The sequence below is a fragment of the Chelon labrosus genome (genome assembly GCF_963514085.1).
Source record: "Chelon labrosus genome assembly, chromosome: 24".
Classification (NCBI taxonomy): Eukaryota; Metazoa; Chordata; class Actinopteri; order Mugiliformes; family Mugilidae; genus Chelon; species Chelon labrosus.
This window is the reverse complement of record NC_140357.1, coordinates 11,397,873-11,417,961: the sequence shown is the minus strand read 5'-3', so window position 1 is coordinate 11,417,961 and position 20,089 is coordinate 11,397,873. Positions and strand designations below refer to the sequence as shown.

The following is a 20,089-nucleotide window of genomic DNA, read 5'->3' as shown; positions in this document are numbered from 1 at the left end:
AGCCTTCAGTTATAAACCAATCCTTCAAATTAAGCAGCTGCCTCTTGAGATTCAGTGTAGCTATATATCACCCCGTGTCTTTATTTACAGATGCAGACAAACCTGCTTCCATTTGCATTTTACTTTCACATTAATTGAACTTATAAAAGGATAGCACTGTGTTTTAAGAGTGAGAACTTTCATCACACCTGTTAGATGAAGAATAAGTGACAGGAACAGGGGTGTAAACGCAGGTTTGTGTGACCGGCGCGAAGTTCAGCAATCAAAGCCAATCAAAGGCACCGTGGAGGCGTGAAGTCTAAACATAGTCGCTGCCAAGGCAAGAATCAGCAGTGTGAAGTGAAGCAGATTTTGGACGTGCACGGGCAACGTGTTTCCTCGATGTTCAGGTGAAACACTTTCACCTCCTCAGAGTTGGTCCACCTGAGAGAAGCTGAAACGAGGACAACTGGACGTTTCATTTAAGGAGCTTCTCTGCTTCTAAAAGTCATCTAACGACCCAGTATCGGCTTGAAAATGGTTAATATTTCCCAGACTGTCTGGTGATTTTATAAATCAGGAATCCGGCTCATTAATTTAGTCCCTGCGGCCGAACACATTTAAACCAAACTCACATCAGTCCCTGCTGCTAACCTAAACTAATCTAGTTATAGCCTTAGATTAAACGAATAAACTGGATTCATGTCAGGTTAAATCAGTTTTTGTAGTTTTTACTTTCACGCCACGTCAGAAGTTATGAGCTCCTGTTCTTCCAAGGTTGCACATCATTAATTTACCCATTTAAAAAAAGTTCATAAAGAAACAAAACAAGCATCTTAAAGGAGGTAAAAAGTTGTTTAAGCAGCTGTTACGCATATTTATACGTCAGCGTGCAGTCGGTAAAATTACCATTTTAAGACTCAAGACTATATTTTCGTCTTTATAAGCTTCTTGTGCAACTTTACAATCATAAAAGACGTTTGAACCGCCATGTATAATCATCCCTGATGCTCCGGTGTGTTTTATTTACTACTTTAAGGCTTTTATTTCAGAAACTAGGCCACAAATGTTAAAATGAATAATGGCTAATGTCTGTAGGAGATGCATCCTGTGATAAACATGATGCTTTAAGTGTCTCTGCAGTGAAAACCAGATGCAAACTGAGAATAAAAGTTTAAAATCATGACATAAAAAATGCATCAAAGTATAAAACAAACGCTAAACTGTGCTTTGTTTGATTCTTTTATTCTTGATTACCGCTCTCTCTCTCTCATTTTCACTCTCCCCATCGTGATTGTGCTTGGTTGTTGCTTAGTAACTTGTCGTTCTGGGACATTTTCATCGTATATATATTCGTTATCACTCAAATCCCGTTTGCGGCGCTGGGGGTCAGGAGAGTGGGAGGGCGCCGGAGTTAGCCGTGAGTCAGTTGTAAGAGCAGAAAGCTTTAAAATCACAAGACGCTTTCTTTCGTCTGCGCAACTTGAGTTGACATCCCATGATCTGACCATGAAGCTACTTCTTCACCTCGTAGATCATTCAGAAACGGCTAAAGTCTTGTTTTTGTTCAGCCTGACCTTGAACTCGGTACACTTGATGAGTTCTGCTACTTGAGGTTGAAACTTTTTACAGATCCACTTGAGGAAAACACTGAGGTTTGTATTGTCAGTCTTCTCTGAAGAGACCTTGAAAGCAAGCTGTTAAAATATAGAGTGTAAACTAAACTGTTTCCAGTCCTCTATTAATCCGCTTTAATTTATCCTCACCCATAACACCAGCGATTAATGCTCTTTTATTTTATTGAAATCAAGGATCTTGTATTGATGATGGGAGAGTCTGACCACTGCACAAAGCCTTCTCCAGCACATCCCAAAGATTCTCAATGGGGTTAAGGTCTGGACTCTGTGGTGGCCAATTCATGTGTTAAAATGATGTCTCATGCTCCCTGAACCACTCTTTCACAATCTGAGCCCCATGAATCCTGACATTGTCATCTTGGAATATGATCCATTGATGGAATAACCTCGTCATTCAGTATATTCAGGCAGTCAGCTGACCTCATTCTTTGGGCAACATAATGTTGCTGAACCTAGACCTGAGCAACTGCAGCAACCCCAGATCATAGCACTGCCCCCACAGGCTTGTACAGTAGACACTAGGCATGATGGGTGCATCACTTCATCTGCCTCTCTTCTTACCCTGATGCCCCCATCACTCTGGAACAGGGTAAATCTGGACTCATCAGACCACATGACCTTCTTCCATTGCTCCAGAGTCCAATCTTTATGCTCCCTATTGAAGCCTTTCTTCGCGCCGTCAACCAGGAATCCAACCAACTCTGCTCTGAAGTGAAGCAACAACTGCTCCGAGCGGCGTCCAGCCCCAGAACCTGTGAAAGTGAACAGATTGCCGCCATAACAGGGTTTAGCAGCCTGCGCGGCGCCTCACAACAGTCACAACCACTGAATGTTAACACTAGCCCGCTGCCGTCACGGCCATCTGTTACCGTGGAGATGGACATGGAGTAAAAGGAGGAGGAAGGAGAAGAAGGCGACTAATGCTCCGCTGCAGAGTTTATTACTCATAAACCTGTGATTGGACTCTGTTGTTCTTCAGTGGCTAATTTTAGCCCCGCTCACTCTCTCAGTAAAATAAAACGAGATATTAGTGCTCGTGTTCAACGCTTAATGAATAGTTTCACATTTCAGACGTGCTTCACTGCCTTCATGCCCGAGCCAGGCCGAGTGAGAGATGAGTTCCCGGCTGTGAGAATATTAACGTGTGAACAACTCCAAGCTGAATATTCACCGTTTGTGTGCCAACGTTTGTCCAGTTTTAGTCTTGTTTAATGTTCAGACACAATTCTGTGTCTTACCGCACGATTTAAACCCAAATCATGCACATTTATTTGTTAATTGACAACAAATAAATAACAGCAAGAGCCAATAATTAGCTTGTGTGCCAACTTTTGATGCGAAGACGCCAAAAACGACTTCAAATTTACTTTTAAAAGCCAAAAAATAATAACGATGATGATGCTCTATAGTGATGCTATTTTGATTTGGTCCCATAAATATCAGAGGAGCTTGTCAACGGGAAAGGCATGCACCTGGTTGGGGCCCCGACAGTCTCTAGAATCACCTATACAGCCTGGTAATAATGCAGATAGGTTCTTCAACATTTGATGTTTTAAAAAATCTAATTTATTGGTGATTAAATGAGCATAAAAATAGGTAACGATGTGATAAATGTGCAGCGTTTAACCCTCTCTGAGGAGTCAAACACCAGGAGGTGGCTGAACAGTAAATAACTGGATGCACTTCTCGTCTCTTGCCACTAGAGGGCGACATTATACAAGACTGCTGCATATGAGAGAGTGATGTGATACCAGAGGCTTCTAGTCACAAGAAAAATGTAAAAACTAAAATATAAAAGCAGAGCAAACCTGCCGCCTGCGTCACAGTAAATGTTCTCCTTGCTCATGCCGGCGTTTACTCTGATGCGTGTTATTTTTGGGTCAGTGAGTCACGCTGCCGGCTCATATGGCGCCGAGCGGCACCTCAAGGAACCATCTCAGGTTGGCGCTGGAGTATAATTGCACGGATCAAGGTCAGCGCTCAGGAGGCCGCAGCCCCGAGGCTATAGGCAGCGCTCGCGGCCCCTTCACGGGCATGGATTCCTCTTTTACTTCAGCCGGCTCACAGCACAGCACAACACCGGTTCTGGAGAGTGGGACGAGCATATAGTTCAAGGATAGAGGAGTGATGTGCATGCTGGATACGGTGCTGAATTAATTTAGTCAAAAAAGGAGGATTATTCACATCTGCACAGTATTTAACTGTTAGCATGTGACAGGCTTTAAAGCTCTGAGAGATGCTTTTATGGACTTCACCTTTTATTTTTAATCCTATGTTCTCAAAAGCGTTGGCAGCTTTGCATGAAAGGTCATAGGTCAAAGTTGCCTTCACTGTCTGGCCTGTCTTTGTTTTCCTGCAAAACATCTGTGCAGGAAGTCTTCACAAAATGAGGCTTTAATAACAAGCATATTCTAAACCTCATCATTAGCATGGTTAGCATTCATCACAGAAAGCAGCAGGTGCCTTTAATGCCGTGGAATAAACATTAGTGAAACGTATTAGTTTTGCAAAGTTTTCCCTGGCGTGTTTTTGTTTAAAGTCTTTAACCACGAGGAAACATCAAAAAGCATCAAACCGGGTTCGGCTGATTGCTGGCCCGGTCCCTTACGGAGCTGAATGTAAAGCACACACAGCTCGGAGCAGTGGAGACTCTGTGATCCGTGGCTTCTTTCCAGATGATAATCCTTAGCTTACATTAGACCCAATAGTCTTGGTAGAAGTTGGAATAACCTTTTAGCGACACAATCTGCCTTCTGACACCTCTAAAGTTCACTACAAACACTTATTTATGTTTAATTTTCTATACTTCTTTTGACAAAAGTCTGTGACAAACTCTTACTTTTCTCACAACTAGTCATAGTCTCACCCCCATGAGTGACCAGAAACTTAAATTTTATCCCTTTTATGTTATAATTCATAATTTTTCTTTCATTCAGACGCTGATTTAAGTGTAGCACAGAGAGACGGAGATAAAAATCATATAGGAATACATTTAATATAAAGATATACGTTATCAGTGAGCTGCAAAGTGACATTAAACGTATCTGGTGGTTATAGACCGAGTCGTGCACCACCCACAGATGCTCCTAATTAAAACCTGAACTCCCCAGCAGTCTTCCAGAGCCAAACGCCTTCAAGGAAACCCAGTTGTCTTTGTTTTAGATCTGAACCACGAGCAGCCGGACGACTTAGAGTCTTCCCAGACTGATGGGCTGGAATCCAGACCTCTGAGAGAGTCGCCGTCAGTCAGTGACGAGTCCAACAGCGGCGGTGCCTCTTATTTAATTTCCATAATCTGTCTTTAAGCAGGTTCCGTTGACTCCTTTTTCCTCCTTGATCTTCCTGCTGCTCGGTGATCCCTTGGTTTACAGATGACGGGGTTTTGCAGCTTCTGATCTTCTCACCTTTAAGGCGTTTAAGTCCTTTGACCAGTGAGATTATATCGTACCATAGACAGACGGGGCAGCATCATGTCATATTATAAATAACAGAGCCAACACTATGAGAATAAGGCCCAAGTCCTAACAGGTCACCTTCCCCCGGCTGGGAGGGGTGGGCAGCGTCGCATGGACCCAGACGGAGCCACAGCCGTGTTTTCTTCAAACACTTTCTAACAATATTTTTCATGTTTCTGGGGTGGGAGGCTATACAAGAGGGTTACCTTGGCAACCAGAGTCTGGGATGCCCGCTAATGACCGTCTGCGTTCTCAGATCCCGGCAATCGCTTCTGGGCCTTTTGGGTAAAACGGCGAGCACTCTGTGTTCAGTGAGGAGGCAGAGGAGGAGGAGGAGGAGGCCGCTCATGTTTAACACCCTGAACTCACCTGAGCAGGCCGTCACCGGGCCGCTCCTCCCCAGAGCCGAATTAGACTACGAGACTAACGACGTCAGGAGAAACTGGGTTGACTGATTTCACTTGTGAATGACACCATTTTTTTTTTTTTTATGAAGTAGTAAAATCAGAACAGAGGCTTTTTGTGTGTGTGTGTGTGTGAACCAGACGTCTGTTTATTCTGAAGAGAAACGTTGGTGGCGAGAGCAGAAGAGCTGCTCGTCATTATCAATATTCACATTTGTTGTTTGCTGGGCCACGTCTGAGCGGTTTGAGGCGTCAACATGATGGAGCCAGAGCTCAGGTTCCTGGAGGTGAGCTGCCAATACTCTCTCTTTATTTATTTATTTATCTATAGATGGGAGGTTGCTGGGCCTTAGCTGGACGTTTGATGTGTGTTTATACGATCGAAAGCTGTCGCGCTTAATGAGCTGCGAAATCAACCAACTCATCTGACATCTCTGACGCGAGGTGAGGCCGCAGACCTCCGCCGAGACGAGTGACGCCGTTTCATTGTCCCGTGCGGGCCTGCCACCTCCAGGGAGCCTCTGAGAAACAGAAACGTGTCCTCCGGGACTGAAAGTGTGTCACGCTGTTGTTTTGGGTGATGAATGAGCGAGTCTCTGAGGAGGTCTGGACGCAGGATGTCGGGGGTTATGTGCTGCACGCTGCAGTCAATGGAAAACCAAGGAGCTCTTGTCGAAAGATGCTTCCTGAATAATGAAGTTTCCACGACACAATAAAGTCGGCGGTGTGTGTATTTCCATGGTGAATATTATTGACTTGCAGCAATGTGGAGTTTGCATGTTCTCCCTGTGTCTGTGTGGGTTCTCTCCAGGTTCTCTCCAGGTTCTCCAGCTTCCTCCCACCGTCCAAAGACATGCTGCTTAGGTTCAGTGTCTCTCTGTCCTAGCCCTGTGATAGACTGGAGACCTGTCCAGTTTTCATTTTTGGTTCTCAACGATTCTTATTGCAGCCATTTTGTGTCTCATATTTGCCGTTTTACCTCTTACTGTGGTAAGTTTGTGCGTCAGTTTGGTCATTTTGAACCTCTGGATTCTTATTCTCGTGATTTTGTTTCCATTTTTTGGTTATTTTGCTTCTTATTGTCATAATTTTACTTGTTTTTGTGGCATTGAACTTGTTCCTGTGGTAGTTTTTGTCATTTTCTTTCTTATTGTACTCACTTTTACCCTTTGACTTCCTATTTATTCATCAAATTTTGATGTTTTATGGAACAAAATGGGTGGCTGGGTTCTCTCCAGGTTCTCCAGCTTCCTCCCACCGTCCAAAGACATGCTGGTTAGGTTCATTGGTGATTCTAAAGTGGCCGTAGGTGTGAGTGTCTCTCTGTGTTAGCCCTGTGATAAACTGGAGGACAAGCAGCTACAGAAAACAAGCTGTGGACCCCTCCATGCATCTAATATATGATTCTACCACACGTGCAAGACAGCAGCTACGTCCTCCAGTGATTCTTTTCCGGGCTACTAGTGTCAAACAACTCCAACTTCAAGATAAAGTGTGAACGCACCAAACTTATGAACCCTCACTGAAGTGTTTTGTTGAGTTTGTGACTGAATATAGAGGTTTTTGGGTGTAATGTACACTAACATGACTCAAAAGGACTAAAACCCATTGACAAAATTCCCAAAAGTGTTTTTTTTAGGCTGTAAACTGTCGTCCTTGGACGCTCAGCTGAGCTTCAGGCTGGTTAATTGCTCAGTCAACCACCTTGACCGAGTTCTTTCTAGGTCAAAGTGTCGCTTCTTGTATCTTGCCTCACGATACTCCAATTTGCCGACAACAACCACCACTAGCAGCAGCATCTTTGTCTTAGCCAGCCTTCGCTTTAACCAGGTTTTATGTTAAATGAGTTGCTGCAACGTGCCTCAAGGCGAATTAACACTAAGAGGAATGGAAAATTATGCAGATCCGTTTTCTCGGGCTGGAGTAAACCTCAGTCGTGTGAGTTTACCTCGACAGAGAAATCTTATTAAGTCCCCATGCATGGATTAAAATACCCTCGTGTATCATCACATGACTAATATGTTTTGCAGGTACATGGCTTTCATCTGCCAGCAGCGCTACGCTACACCCCCACTCACAGCTCGCTCGTTGTCTTTGGGCCGGCGCCTCGTCAGGATTTAAAGGTTCCTCTGGAGGCAAGACGGAGATGAAGAATTGCTCTGTGGCTGTCCATCAGCGTCAGACGCCCAGGAGGAAGCGTTTGTGAGCTTTTCTCTTTTCTTTTCAACGCTGCCAGTAATTAAGCAGCGTTTGGTTTCTCAAACGTGGCCCGGCGGTATCTCTCGTTCCCCCCCTGAGAGAAAGCAAAGCACCTCTCCTCAGCGTTTCACCACTTTAACCTGCTCCTCTCCTGCCTCAATTAACTTCCTTATCACCAAAAAAACGCTTTCTAACCGAACATCCGTGGGTCCAGACTCAGAGCCCTGCAGGTTAGCTCCGCGCCAGCAGCAGGTTAATTACATTCACCCGGGCGTCCCACGTGCGAATCTGTCCTTGATTAGACGGCAGGAGTGAATCCCAGCAAACTGATTCGACCCGTTGAAGGAAACGGGAGGATATTTGGAAAGTAAATCTCATTCTAAGAGGAGGCCCTGCCAGTTCTCTGCACAGACACGTGCAAACATGTCCGAGTGCTAGAAGCAGAGGCGCAGATGCACATATGAGGTTGCGGTTTGTGGACTGTGGAGAGGATTTGTGCCTCGGGGACATTAGTGAACTTCCCAAACACCAGCAGAGGTCAGGGAGAGATCATTTCCATGTGGTCTCTGATTCCGCCTGTTAAATATTTAATGAAGGAGGCTAAGGCCTGAGCTTCTTTGAGCTTCTGTTCTTGCCCTCCCTCCTTTCTTCTTTGTCTCCAGCCTCTTTCTCTCGTTTGCTTTCTCCCCTCTGGATGTTTTTTCGATCTTCTTCCCTGACCTCGCGCCTTTTCCTCCGTTTCGGAGTCCTGCTGAAGCTGTGCTTAAAGATGCATCGGGTGGCGAATGTAGAGGATGGAGACAGAAGATGCACCCGGTTTGGACGCGTTCACTGCTAAATGTTCACGTCTCCACATGGACGTGAAATCGTCCAAAATCTGCAAATGTGTGTTTTATTTAAACCCGGGTCTAAAAGCCTAGTGACCTTTGACCTGCGACCACCGAGTTTTGAAGCGTCCCCTGAACCAGAATTAGCCGTTAGCTTATTATATAATTGTTTGAATCACTGTTTGGACGTCTGAGCAGCAGCCACTAAAGGGGGTGGGGCTTAACTAACTCCAGGCCCCAAATATGGAAAGCAGAGATTTGTTATTTGTATCTGTGCTCAGAAATAGACACAAAATGTACACAATAAGTAGACAAACACCCTCAGGCCGGCTTGTCTTTTGGCGTCAGATCCTGCGTCTTCATTTGTGTGTGTTTCCCATTTCCCTCCCAAGCTTCCCTCCCTTATCTCCATTATTTTTAGACGGGACGGTGGGCACGGCGTGCGAGTGTGTGTGCGTGCGTCGTGTCCTCGGGGGGCTTTCTCTGTGACACCTATCGGTTTGCATTCAGTCAGCTGGCAGCGGGGAAGGCCAGCTGGTTGCTGATCTCCTCCATCGTCTCGCCTCGCTCCTCGTCTAAAGGGGATTTTCAGACGAGAAGCCTCGGCCCCCCGGTTCATTCTCCGATGACACGGCGAGCTGTAATCCCATAATTTATTACCGAGGGATGCTCTGACTCTGGATATCACAGAAGGGCTCTCGGTCCCTGAAGTGAAACTGTAGGAATAGTAGCGTGACGTCGTCAGAGGTAAAAATACCACAAAGTGCTACACACAGATTCACTGGGAGCCCTTTATGGGAACGATACACTGCTGCTATACAACTATAGAGGGAGACTATAGAGGTCTTTGTGCTGCTTACATGCCTATGAGGTGGTAGAACATGAATTTACAGATGTGACGGCTGAAATAATGGCTGACTTTGAGTTTTTTTCCAGTCTTGGAGACTCATAATGTGGCTGTAAGGTATAAAGATAATGCCTTCATGGAAATATTCATCATCTGAGTGTCAAGGAGTTGATTTTTTTTTTACAACAGAATGCTTCTGATAAGTTGTAGGACTATCCAGTTGCATGCAGAGGTATTTAATCGGTTGAACCATGCCTCATCATGAAATCCAGATGATGTGACTGGGATTGGAAACCAGTGAACCAGTAGCAGTGAGTGTCTAATAGCACCTCATGGTCCAGAGCATAAATATTTAGTTGTGTAACTGACGGGATGATTTAAAAAAAATAAAAATAAAAAAAAATGATGCTAGTATTTTTTAACCAGATAAAGAAGGTTTTACAATAACAAAACCCTTAGATAGAATCATTAAACAACTAGTTTCATAAATAGATTTTATTTTTAAAAAATAAATAAAATATTCTGTGCATCTACTTTGTAAAACTACACAATGAACAAAGCTTAAAAAAAAAGAAAAAGAAAGTAGTATTTCTCTATAAGATATAGGCTCAGATAGATTTCAGCACCATGGACAGCGCTTCACCGACAACACCGGAAGTCTGGGTCAATATAAAAAATAAAAGCTTTCACAGATTTGTTTATTTTGATAATTAACTATTTCTAAACTAGTGTACATGTCAGTGGGGGAAGCGGTTCGAGTTTATTGACACATTCAAAGCTTCCCACTCGTGGAATAAATGCGCACATGAGCAGGAAGTGTATTTAAATTTTTTAAAGACAATAAAATGCAGCGAAAATAAATAGATTTAAAGCGGTTTGAAATGTTTTTAGACAATAAAATTTAAAACTAGTAAGAAAGAAATGCAAATACAAAAACTGTATATATATATATATATATATATATATATAAAAAATAAAAATACATGGATTAAAACCGAAATCTTAACAGTGACGAGATAAAACAAGAAGAGTCAAATTATATATATTTATGTGTTTAAATGTTTTTAGACGTGCTGTTCTCAACATGAACGCGATGCTTGACCCTTAAACACGAAACTACAGGAAAGATGTCCGCGCTCTTATTTTGAAACTCGTACCGGAAGCACTTGTCGCCCGTTGCGCGCAGCTTGACGCTCCCGCCGCTAAACTGTCGCGCCGGCAGGTTTCGGGTGTCATTAACCGGGAGAGAGCCGCTGGACTGAGGCTGAGAACCGAGACCGCGGCTCCGGGACAATGACGGCGTCTAAAGATCCGACGAAGAAGAAGCCGAAGGACTCTCAGCAGGACGAGGTACAGGTGAAGAGGGAGCGCTTGTTTTTGAGTCTGGCAGCCGTCTGGAGGTACATGTGTGGACCGGTTACACGGTGGACAGGGACACCGGGACAACTGGAGACGGATGAACTGGTTTTATAGAGCAGGATTTTAATTTAACAGCATTTAATGCAAATATTTATATTTATATGTCTGCAATATGATTAGTTGTGTTTTAGTTTTCTTATTAAATAACTCATTTAAACTGTATTTTTACTTTAGTGGAGTCAAAGTTCAGTCTTTGTGTCTTTATTTTAATCTGTCTCATCTAATTAGCTTCACTGACGTTAATAAGGTGCTCGGCTTCAACAGGTTGTAACAGATATAAGGTTAAATAATGTTAGTTTATGGTTTTATTTCTATTTTTTTGCTGCTTCATGTCGTATCTGGATCAGTTTGAGTCCGATTTAGTGTCTCATGGTGGATGTTTGCGTCCTATCCGTCTCATTTTTATCAATATTACTTCTTGTTCTGGTCGTCTTATATATCCTGTGTGTTGTTTTCATTATTTCCAGTCTCGTTTTACATTATTAGGTCATTTTAAGTCTCATTTTGTGTCCCATTTTGCCTGTTTTGTCCCTGATTTTGGTCAATTTGAGTCTGATTTGGGGTTTTTCTATTCCCTCCCTCACGTTGCATGTCTTCGTGGTCATTTTATTTCTCCTTTATGGCCTCATGTCTCTCTCTGGTCCTTTTTTTGTCTCTTCCACTCTGTAAAATCATCTGTTTGACAACTTTAATATCATTTTTTGTTTCTCTTTGTGCTGATTTCATTTCTCATTTTTCTCGTTTTGTTATTTAGCATTTAAAATGATCTGCCTTGGGTCATTTTATTTCTCTTTCCTCATCTTCCTTGTCTTCCTTTACATCCGTTTGCAGTCCTCCAGCCTCTTTGTGCCTCATTTGCATATTTGTGTCTCATTTCTGCGTCTCTCTGGACCTTTTTCTCTCTCATTCTGTGTTTATTCTGCATCCGTGGACCCGTCCTGGCCTCGTCCTGGCTGTTTTGTGACATGTTTGGCAGGGGCCCGGCCCTTTTGGCCACTTGGCTCGTGTGCCAAAGATCTGCTCGCTAATCCGTCGGCGGGACTGGCACATGGTTTCCTGTAAAGCAAATATTGGATTTAGTTTTTGGGGCTGAGGGTTAAGCTGTGTGTGTTCTGGTGGTCTCTGTTTTGGGTAAATAACACATGTACGTCTTCACGGCTGTTATCGATTGATCCGTGGATTGTTTCTGGATTAATTGTCTCGGGTTCTCTGTCGATGTGTTTATCTCTTTAACCTCCTCTCTCCCTTCTGAACACAAACACAGCTGTAAAAACACACACACTAGATTTCCTTGCCTGCTTTAGTCTCCACTGAAGTGAGTCTGATCAACAGACTGTTGCAGTGAACTCACAGCGTGCAGAGAATTAGCTCAGAGATGTTGAACTAATACTCAGAGAGGAGTCGATGGCCCAGCGGTGTGCAGACTGAGCTCTACCTACCGCAGAGAGCGGCTCTGAATCAGATTTTCCTGCTTCGTTTAATTAAACAGTTTCCATCTCGGTCAGCGGTTCATGTGATGCACATCGTTCCGGACACGCCTCTCATCTTCGGCGTCGATATACTTCCAACTTAAAGAAAGTTTTGCACGTTTGGAGATTTTAAATCGACGATTAGTTCGGTGAGGTTGGAGGTTGGGCTGCAAATCACCAGAGAACTGTTTCTCACCGCTGCTGCTGGTGGTGGTTGGGAGTTAACAGAGGAAGCATGTGTCTCAGTTTAGGCATTTATAATCAAAGTTTTCATTTTACTTCTTATTGTGGTACGTTTGTGCATCAGTTTGGTCATTTTTGAACCTCTGGCTTCTTATTGTCGTGATTTTGTTTCTGTTTTTCTGTCATTTTGCTTCTTATCGTACCCATTTCTACCATTTGGTTTCCTATTTTTTGCTTGAATCGTTCACAAAAACATCCCAAACTGTTTCAGATCTTTTAGCTGCAGGGTCACTGAAATAGTTTAGCTGCAATTTTGATGTTTTATAGAACATAGCTTCCTCCCACCGACCAAAGACATGCTGGTTAGGTTCATTGGTGATTCTAAATCAGATAGACTGAGACAGACTGGAGACCTGTCCAGGGTGTAGCCCACCTCTCGCCCCAATGACAGCTGGGATAGGCTGTAGGTAAGAAGAACAGAAGCTGTTAGAAGCTGCAGCTTTAATCAAGGTTCTGCTTCTAGTCCGACTCCAAACATCTGCTTTAGATCAGAACGGTTCTGCTTCGTACCGAGCTGCTCTGAGTTTCTAGCTCGCCTTTTTAGTTTCTGTCTGAACAAAGGCCATTTAAAGACTTTGTGTGTTTATGCGTGATTTTAATCTGTCTCATCTAATTAGCTTCACTGAAATTAATATCATGTGCTCAGCTCCAACAGGTTGTACAAGACATGAGGTTAAATAATGTTAGTTTATGGTTTTATTTCTCTTTTTTTTGCTGCTTTGCATCGTATCTGGATCAGTTTTAGTCAGATTTTAGTGTCTCATGGTGGATGTTTGGTTCATTTTGTGTCCTATCCGTCTCATTTTTATCAATATTACTTCCTGTTTTGGTTGTCTTACATATCCTGCGCGTCATTTTCTTTATTTCCGGTCTCATTTTACATTATTGGGTCATTTTAAGTTTTATTTTTGGGTCAGTCTGGTTTGAGTCTCATTTTGTGTCTTATTCTCTCATCTTGGATATTTTCTACTCCATCCTGGTCAACTGGAGCCAGATTTTGGTTATTTTCACAGCTTTATATCATTTCTTGTTTGGTTATCTTGCATATTTGTGGTTATTGTCAATATTTTGAGTCTCATTTTACATTATTTGCCTTTTGAGTTTCATTTTTGTCAATCTGAGTCTGGTTTGAGTCTCATTTCGTCCCTCACATTGCATCTCTTCGTGGTCATTTTTTATTTTTCGGTCATTTTATTTCTCTTTTTGGTCTCTTTTTTGTCGCTTTGACTCGTTCTCTGGTTGTTTTGCATCTCTAAAATCATCTCATGATCCGTGGTCTCAATTTGACAAGCTCCTCTGACCCGAAGTCTCTGAGGAGTCTGTCTCTTAAGCTCTGAACAAAGGCCATTTAAACGTCCCCCCTCCATGTCACTGAGCACTCGTCCACACCATTACCTCATCTTTTCTCTCTTTTTTTATCCAAGCTACAGGTGAAACTTTCATCATCGGACGGTGACGTGAGAAATGACGCAAGCTGGTCGCTTCTAGACAGCTTTAAAAAATAAAAATAAATAAAAGTGACAGCCTGAGACATCTTTAAAGCAAACTGCTGGATTTCAACCTTTCCTGGTGCCGAGAGCTGGAAATAAAAAGCTCAGATTACATTTTCTTTAGAGAAAAAGCTTTAGTCTGATGGCTCTTTGGGTGGATAATCACTGCCCTGTCTAGACGGGATGAGCGTAAGCTGCATTCACTTCCACTGTTATGACTGCAAAAGAAATCAATTCAGGCTGATTCCAGACACGTGATATGTTTTATTACTCGTCCGTGTATTTAAAATCTGACTGCTGATGCTGAGCTCTGATGTTGTCTGTGTGCAGGAGTTTGTGGACGTCAGCCCGCCGCAGAGGAACTGGAAAGGCATCGCCATCTCTCTGCTGGTGATCGTGGTGGTCTGCTCGCTCATCACCATGTCCGTCGTTGTCCTCACGCCCGGTAGGTCGCACACTTTTATTCTACTAGCGTTTAACTTTCTAAACCCTAAACATCTGGATCTCTTGGTCGTTTCCTCAGCTGAGCTTCCAGGAAGCAGCAGGTCCAGGCTGAGCGTGGATGATCTGTTCAAACCGGAGTTCAGCGCTCATGACCCCGAGGCCACGTGGATCAGTGGTGAGTGCAGCGTGTCTCTGGGAGGATAAACACTTTATTTAATCAAGCTTGTCTCTTTGTGCATCAGTTTGGTCATTTTGGACCTCTGGATTCTAATTTACTGGTTATTTTTCTTCTAATTGTCAGAATTTTGCTTGTTCCTGTGGTAGTTTTGTTAATTCTGTGTACCATTTTAGTCATTTTGTTTCTTATTTTAGTCGTTTTTACCATTTGGTTTGTCAAATCGTCTTGTTTTTTGTCCAAAAAATATTCCAAACTGTTTCAGATCGGAGCGTCTTTTAGCTGCAGTGTCATTGAAAGAGTTAAATACAGATATTTTTGTGACGTTACACACTTTACGCTCTGAACCCATCTTATTTTGTTGCTTAAATGGATTAATCTGATTCTCCGCCATGATAGACGCCACCCTGCTGCACAATGGCATCTAAATTGAATCCGAAATTGGGAATTAAAATGAAATTTAATGATGTATCGCTGCCTTGGTTCTTGGTTTTGTCCCCCAGACGGTCCAGTACTGGCTCTTGTTTATTTTTAGCTCTATTTTTGGTCTCCACCACCTGTTGACGCGGATCGATTGCCGCTAAACGCTCCTCCGTGTTCACCGGCTCGTCTCTAACTTCTTCTGCCTGCTGTTTGCCGCTGATCAGGCAGCGCTCAATTAGCTTCGCCTCTAAGGAGAGCTGCCTCCCGTTACCGTGGCGAGGACCAAAACCATCAAGTAGTGGCTGAAAAAAACAAAAAACAAAAGATGGTATAAAGCAGGGCTTGTCATTTAGAGAGAGTCCGTAGCTTCATATAAAGCCAGTATTTCCCAGATGAATCCATCAAACCACAGGACGGACACGAAACAGTTTGAGAGAGCTGTGTGTGAGAAGTTCAGGTCACCGTGGGAAGTGTGTCGGCACAAAATGACAATCTCCCCGCCTGAGGTTTCATTATAGTGTCCAAACATTTGCCGGCGAACAGAGGGCTCCTGTAATAATTCCATATAAACCACCTATTCATCAGAAGCAGAGCGTTTAAAAACGTTACAGAGGATTTATCAAGGTCAAGAAACTCAAATGATCTTGTGTGTGAAAGAAGTTTGCTTCGAGGACGATTCACCTTATACGAAATGAAATGTTCTTTGTCGGTTCGAGGGCCACAGGTGAGTTTTTAGATCTCGCTCGTAGCTCGACATAAATCCAGTAAATAAACGAGAATTAAAAGTAAAACGTATAACGGTGTGTAGTGAACACGTAGGCTAACTGAGGTGACTCCTGCTGACCTGCAGATCCAAACACAGATGGCCTCGCTGTGCCTCAGCTCAACAGCCTGCAGCGACTCACGGTCAATATCCTGCAACCCTGTGACAACACTGTAATTAAAGGATTATAATGACTGGTAAAAAAAAACAAACAAAAAAAAACAAAACATGTATGCTCGCAGCTTATTTGTCATTACGACTCCTAATAAGAGTAAAAATGATTAGTATGACCTTATTAATATGCAGATGTGTGCACAGGAGGGGCTGTTTAAATAATATATAATATATGCAATCAAAGGCAGGTCCTTCAAAGCATGGATGGAGCTATTTTAAACAGAAATAAATCCAAGGATAAATACAAAAAGGAACAGACAAGAACATACAGGAATAAACAGCAGAGAGCAGGAGAAGCAAGGGCAAGCATAGACTGTATATAAATATGGACTACGCATCTCCACTTTCTTGCTTTGGCCAAACTGATGCTATTTTCACCAGGGATGCGGGCGGCGTCCATCTTTCAAGTTTGGAGCCAGAGTCTGATCAGTACAGTCCGAGGGTGGAGCCACGCGGAGCCGCGATATCGATGCCCCGCCCACACAATTAATACTACGCTCTGCTCTACCACCGCCGCACTTGAACATTCATCAACATTATATTAACTACCAAAAATAACAGAAACCATCCCTGGAAAAAATGTATTTGACGTGTATTTCAGTGGAGCTGTTCCTCCGTCCAAAGAGCCAATCTTTAGTTATCCAGTTTGTTTCCCTGTTTTATTTTCCTGTCTTTGTCTTTTCCCATCCCTGTGATTACACTCTCATGTCTTCTGTCTGTGCTCTCCTCTTGCCTCTTATCCAGTTGTCTGTTGAGTAACTTGTTTGTTTCCCAGTTGTTTTGCCTGTTTCCATGTTTTCTCTTGGTTTTTTTCTTTTGTTTGTCTTGTGTTTTTTGGTCAAAGATTAAGAAAATAACTAGAGAACGGATCCAAAAGTCACGCAGTCACTGAGTACCGAGGCATAAAAGTAATATCAGAGTGTCAGAGTTAAACATGGACACAGCAGCAGATGTTTTAAAGGACGTGATGAAGTGACTCATCCAGATTAACTGGACGTTAGGGTTCAGAGGTCGTCTTTTGGTTTTGTCGGTCGCAGCTGTAGCTCAGGTGGCCCGTTACTCTACGCTTGCGTTGGAGACGAATAAAAAAAGCAGATTCACTGTCCTGAATGTTCTCAGCTTTGAAGTTCACTGACCTTTCTCCTCCTCAGTCTTCCTCCAGGCCATGTCGCCGGCGCCTCCTCATTACAGTTTCTCTCCGTGTCACATTAAACGCTCTCCGCTGGAGGCGTTGCAGCCCCCCCTCCCCTCCCCTCCCCTCCCCTCCCGTGACCGAGGCCTTTTGCTGCGTCACACCATCCCTTCACATCCTCCGGCTCGTATTCAGGTTGTTTGACTGGCTCCTTGACAGATTGTCAGAGAAAGTAAACAGCAGCTATGGATTAAAAAAAATCCCAGCAGTTTTTCCTGACAACATGACGACGGCTAAATAATTTCTTTTACGGTAGAATCAGCAGCTCTGATGGCTAAATATATCCTAAAACATCTTTCTGGAGAGTTGAGTGAAGGTGAGAGGAGGGAAGGGAGAGACTCAAGGACGGTGAGAGATGGCTGTCCTCCTCTGGAAATGAAACTGAGAACCAGCGCCTGCTGTGTCCTTCCCGTCCACAGGGAGATAATACTAATGACTAGTCCTGTGGCCTGTGGCTCCTCATTATGGGCTCTTGATGGTTTGGCCTCTAACGCACACACTGAGGATTTGGTTTTAGTCACTAAATGCAGAGAAACAAACAAGATCTGGTCCTAATTCCTGATCTGACTTGAATCTGTGTTAGCCTCTTTTAGCGGCTAAACAGCTAAACGTTTCTTTTCACCAGATGCATCAATGCAAAGATGCGTTCACAGTCGTCAGTTTGTTGCAGTACCAGGGTATAGCCTGTTAGCACGTACGTTCAGCTAATTGTTGCTGGTATTGTAGTGTAGGATGTGTGCTACTGCAACATGCGGTTAGCTTATTGCACTAAACTGAACGTCTGCGCTTTATTTCATTCTTCAAAAAACAAAAAAACTTCCCCACAACACTCAAAAATTAGTAATGAACACGGTTAGCAGTTAGCCGTTAGCCGTTAGCTCGAAGGGAGGCTGCGTTTCTTTTATGCTGTCAAACTTCAGTAATGAATTTTTCAGCCCTACAGGGTCGCCCCGTCCCGTTAGCCGTTTTTCTTGAGATTGACGACAGATGTGGGAAATGTTTACCCGCCGTACCGAGAGGCGTAAATCTAACCTTGATCACGTCAAGACTATCGAGGGCCCCGGGCCTGAATTTACTGTCGGGGCTCCCGGGACGTGTTGTGGGTGTAATTCAGACACGTCCGTGATAAAAAAAAATTGCTTCCTTGACGACCTCCAACTCATTTCCTCTTTGCCAACATCCGAGTCGGGCTTCAATAATTTAGCGGCGCCGGACGGGGACACTTACATCAAACCTCTATGATAGCACTTCAGGAAGCAGGTGATGAATTGAGTGAAACAAAGCGAGAGAGCCGAGGAAAGTCACAATAAACCGGAGGTGGAAATCACACCCAAACACGAGATAATAGAAAGAAATTAAGACGTTAGATTGCGGCTGCTTGAGTCTAGCGGCTGCTTAACCAAGAGCTGAATATCATTAAAGATAACATTTCATCTCAGGCCCGTCAGGAAACCAGAGCTAAACAATCAAATCTGCTTCCTGAGCACGTTTCTCCAGATCAGATGAAGGATAGACGCTCACATCTGGGTGAACTACGCAGGTTTAGATCATGAGCACCAACATAAAGCTCTTTGCTTCTTTTCCTCGGCATCACCCTCAACATAGCGTCGGCCATCATTGACCCGTGTGCTGCGTATTTATAGGGCGCATGCTGAAACGTGCCTTAGTGAATTATTCAGGAGGTTTGCATCGGTGTACGGTTCACGTAAAGCCGAGGGGGCCGTCTGTGTAGGGTTTAGGCGAGCGTGAAGAAATCGCCCAGGTGCTCGGAAAGAAATAAAAGAGTCTTGGCGTGTAATCAGCTTCACGCTAATGAGGCTGGTACAAACGATAAGGCTGCATCATTAGAGGAGACCTGGATGAATAATACAACACATATGATGATGATACATTATGTATGATAGCATTAAGTCAATCAAAGGGATCATGTAGAGCAACGTTATAATGCTGTAAATCCTCTTTAGATCCTGTATGAGCTGAAAGCTTCTAGAAGTGGCCAAAACTATGTGGACGCCTCAACATTAGACTTGTAGTTTGCAGCTGCAACTCTGACTGACTTTTAGTGCAAAGAAGAGCAAGTAAAGTAGGAGAATGTTTACATTTAATAAGCTGTTCTTCCAAAAAAAATGAAGTCCTAGGTCTCAGTGTTGGTGTCTCTTCAATTCTCTGACTAAAACAGTGGACAAATTAGGAATAGCAGCTATTTTCATTGAAAAACTTCAGTCTTCCGTGTCATTTTCTTCGTCTTCATCTTCTCGCTGGGGCTGCAACTTCCACCAGCTCCTCCGGAAGGAACCCCCAGGCCGTACAATCCCTCCATCATGTCCCAGGTCGGCCCTGAGGTCTCCTTCTGGCTGGACATGCCTGAAACCCCTCTTCCCGGGAGGCGTCCAGGAGGCGTCCGGGAGGCATCCTTCACCAGACGCCCTATCCACCTCAACTGACTCCTCTCGGCGTGGACGAGCAGCGGTTCTGCTCTGAGCTCCTCCCACTCGTATAAATTTCGCACTTTGCAAATTCAGTTAGACCCTCTGGCCCCCGTATGTTTGGCACCTGTGCATCCTAAACCTTGAAAACTCAAGCACGCAAAAGTTTGAGTGGAACAAATTGGTAATTATTCTGAACGTGTTAGTCACTGCTCTCTTGTATCAGCCAGGAATAGTTTAACACTTCAATAGGGCAGATTTGGTGAACATGTACTTCTAGAAATGTGTTTAAGTCCAATACTCACTCTCTTTTAGCTCCGTTTTGGTCTCCTCCAACTCCAGAAGGAGATATTTGCGTCTTCAGCTGCCAAATGCTCCTCTCTACATTCAGTTTTAGCTGGTTTACTGGGATTAACTGTAGCACAACCAGATGAGGATGCGACTTCTGTTGATAAATGTTCACCAGAAAGTCCCGTGTCTTGAGAGAAAGGAAATCTGTGGCTCGGTTATACGCCGATTGTAG

General features: G+C 43.7%; 1 protein-coding gene across 1 annotated transcript in view; it reads left to right on the top strand.

Annotated features, from left to right (window-relative positions):
* Nucleotides 1-20,089, top strand: part of LOC311509188 (inactive dipeptidyl peptidase 10-like) — a 41,946-nt gene that overhangs the window by 1,783 nt on the left and 20,074 nt on the right. Inside the window, exons 2-3 of the mRNA XM_084574271.1 lie at nt 14,300-14,414; nt 14,493-14,588. Coding sequence (XP_084430397.1) covers nt 14,300-14,414; nt 14,493-14,588 — 211 coding nt within the window. The remainder of the gene's footprint in view (nt 1-14,299; nt 14,415-14,492; nt 14,589-20,089) is intronic.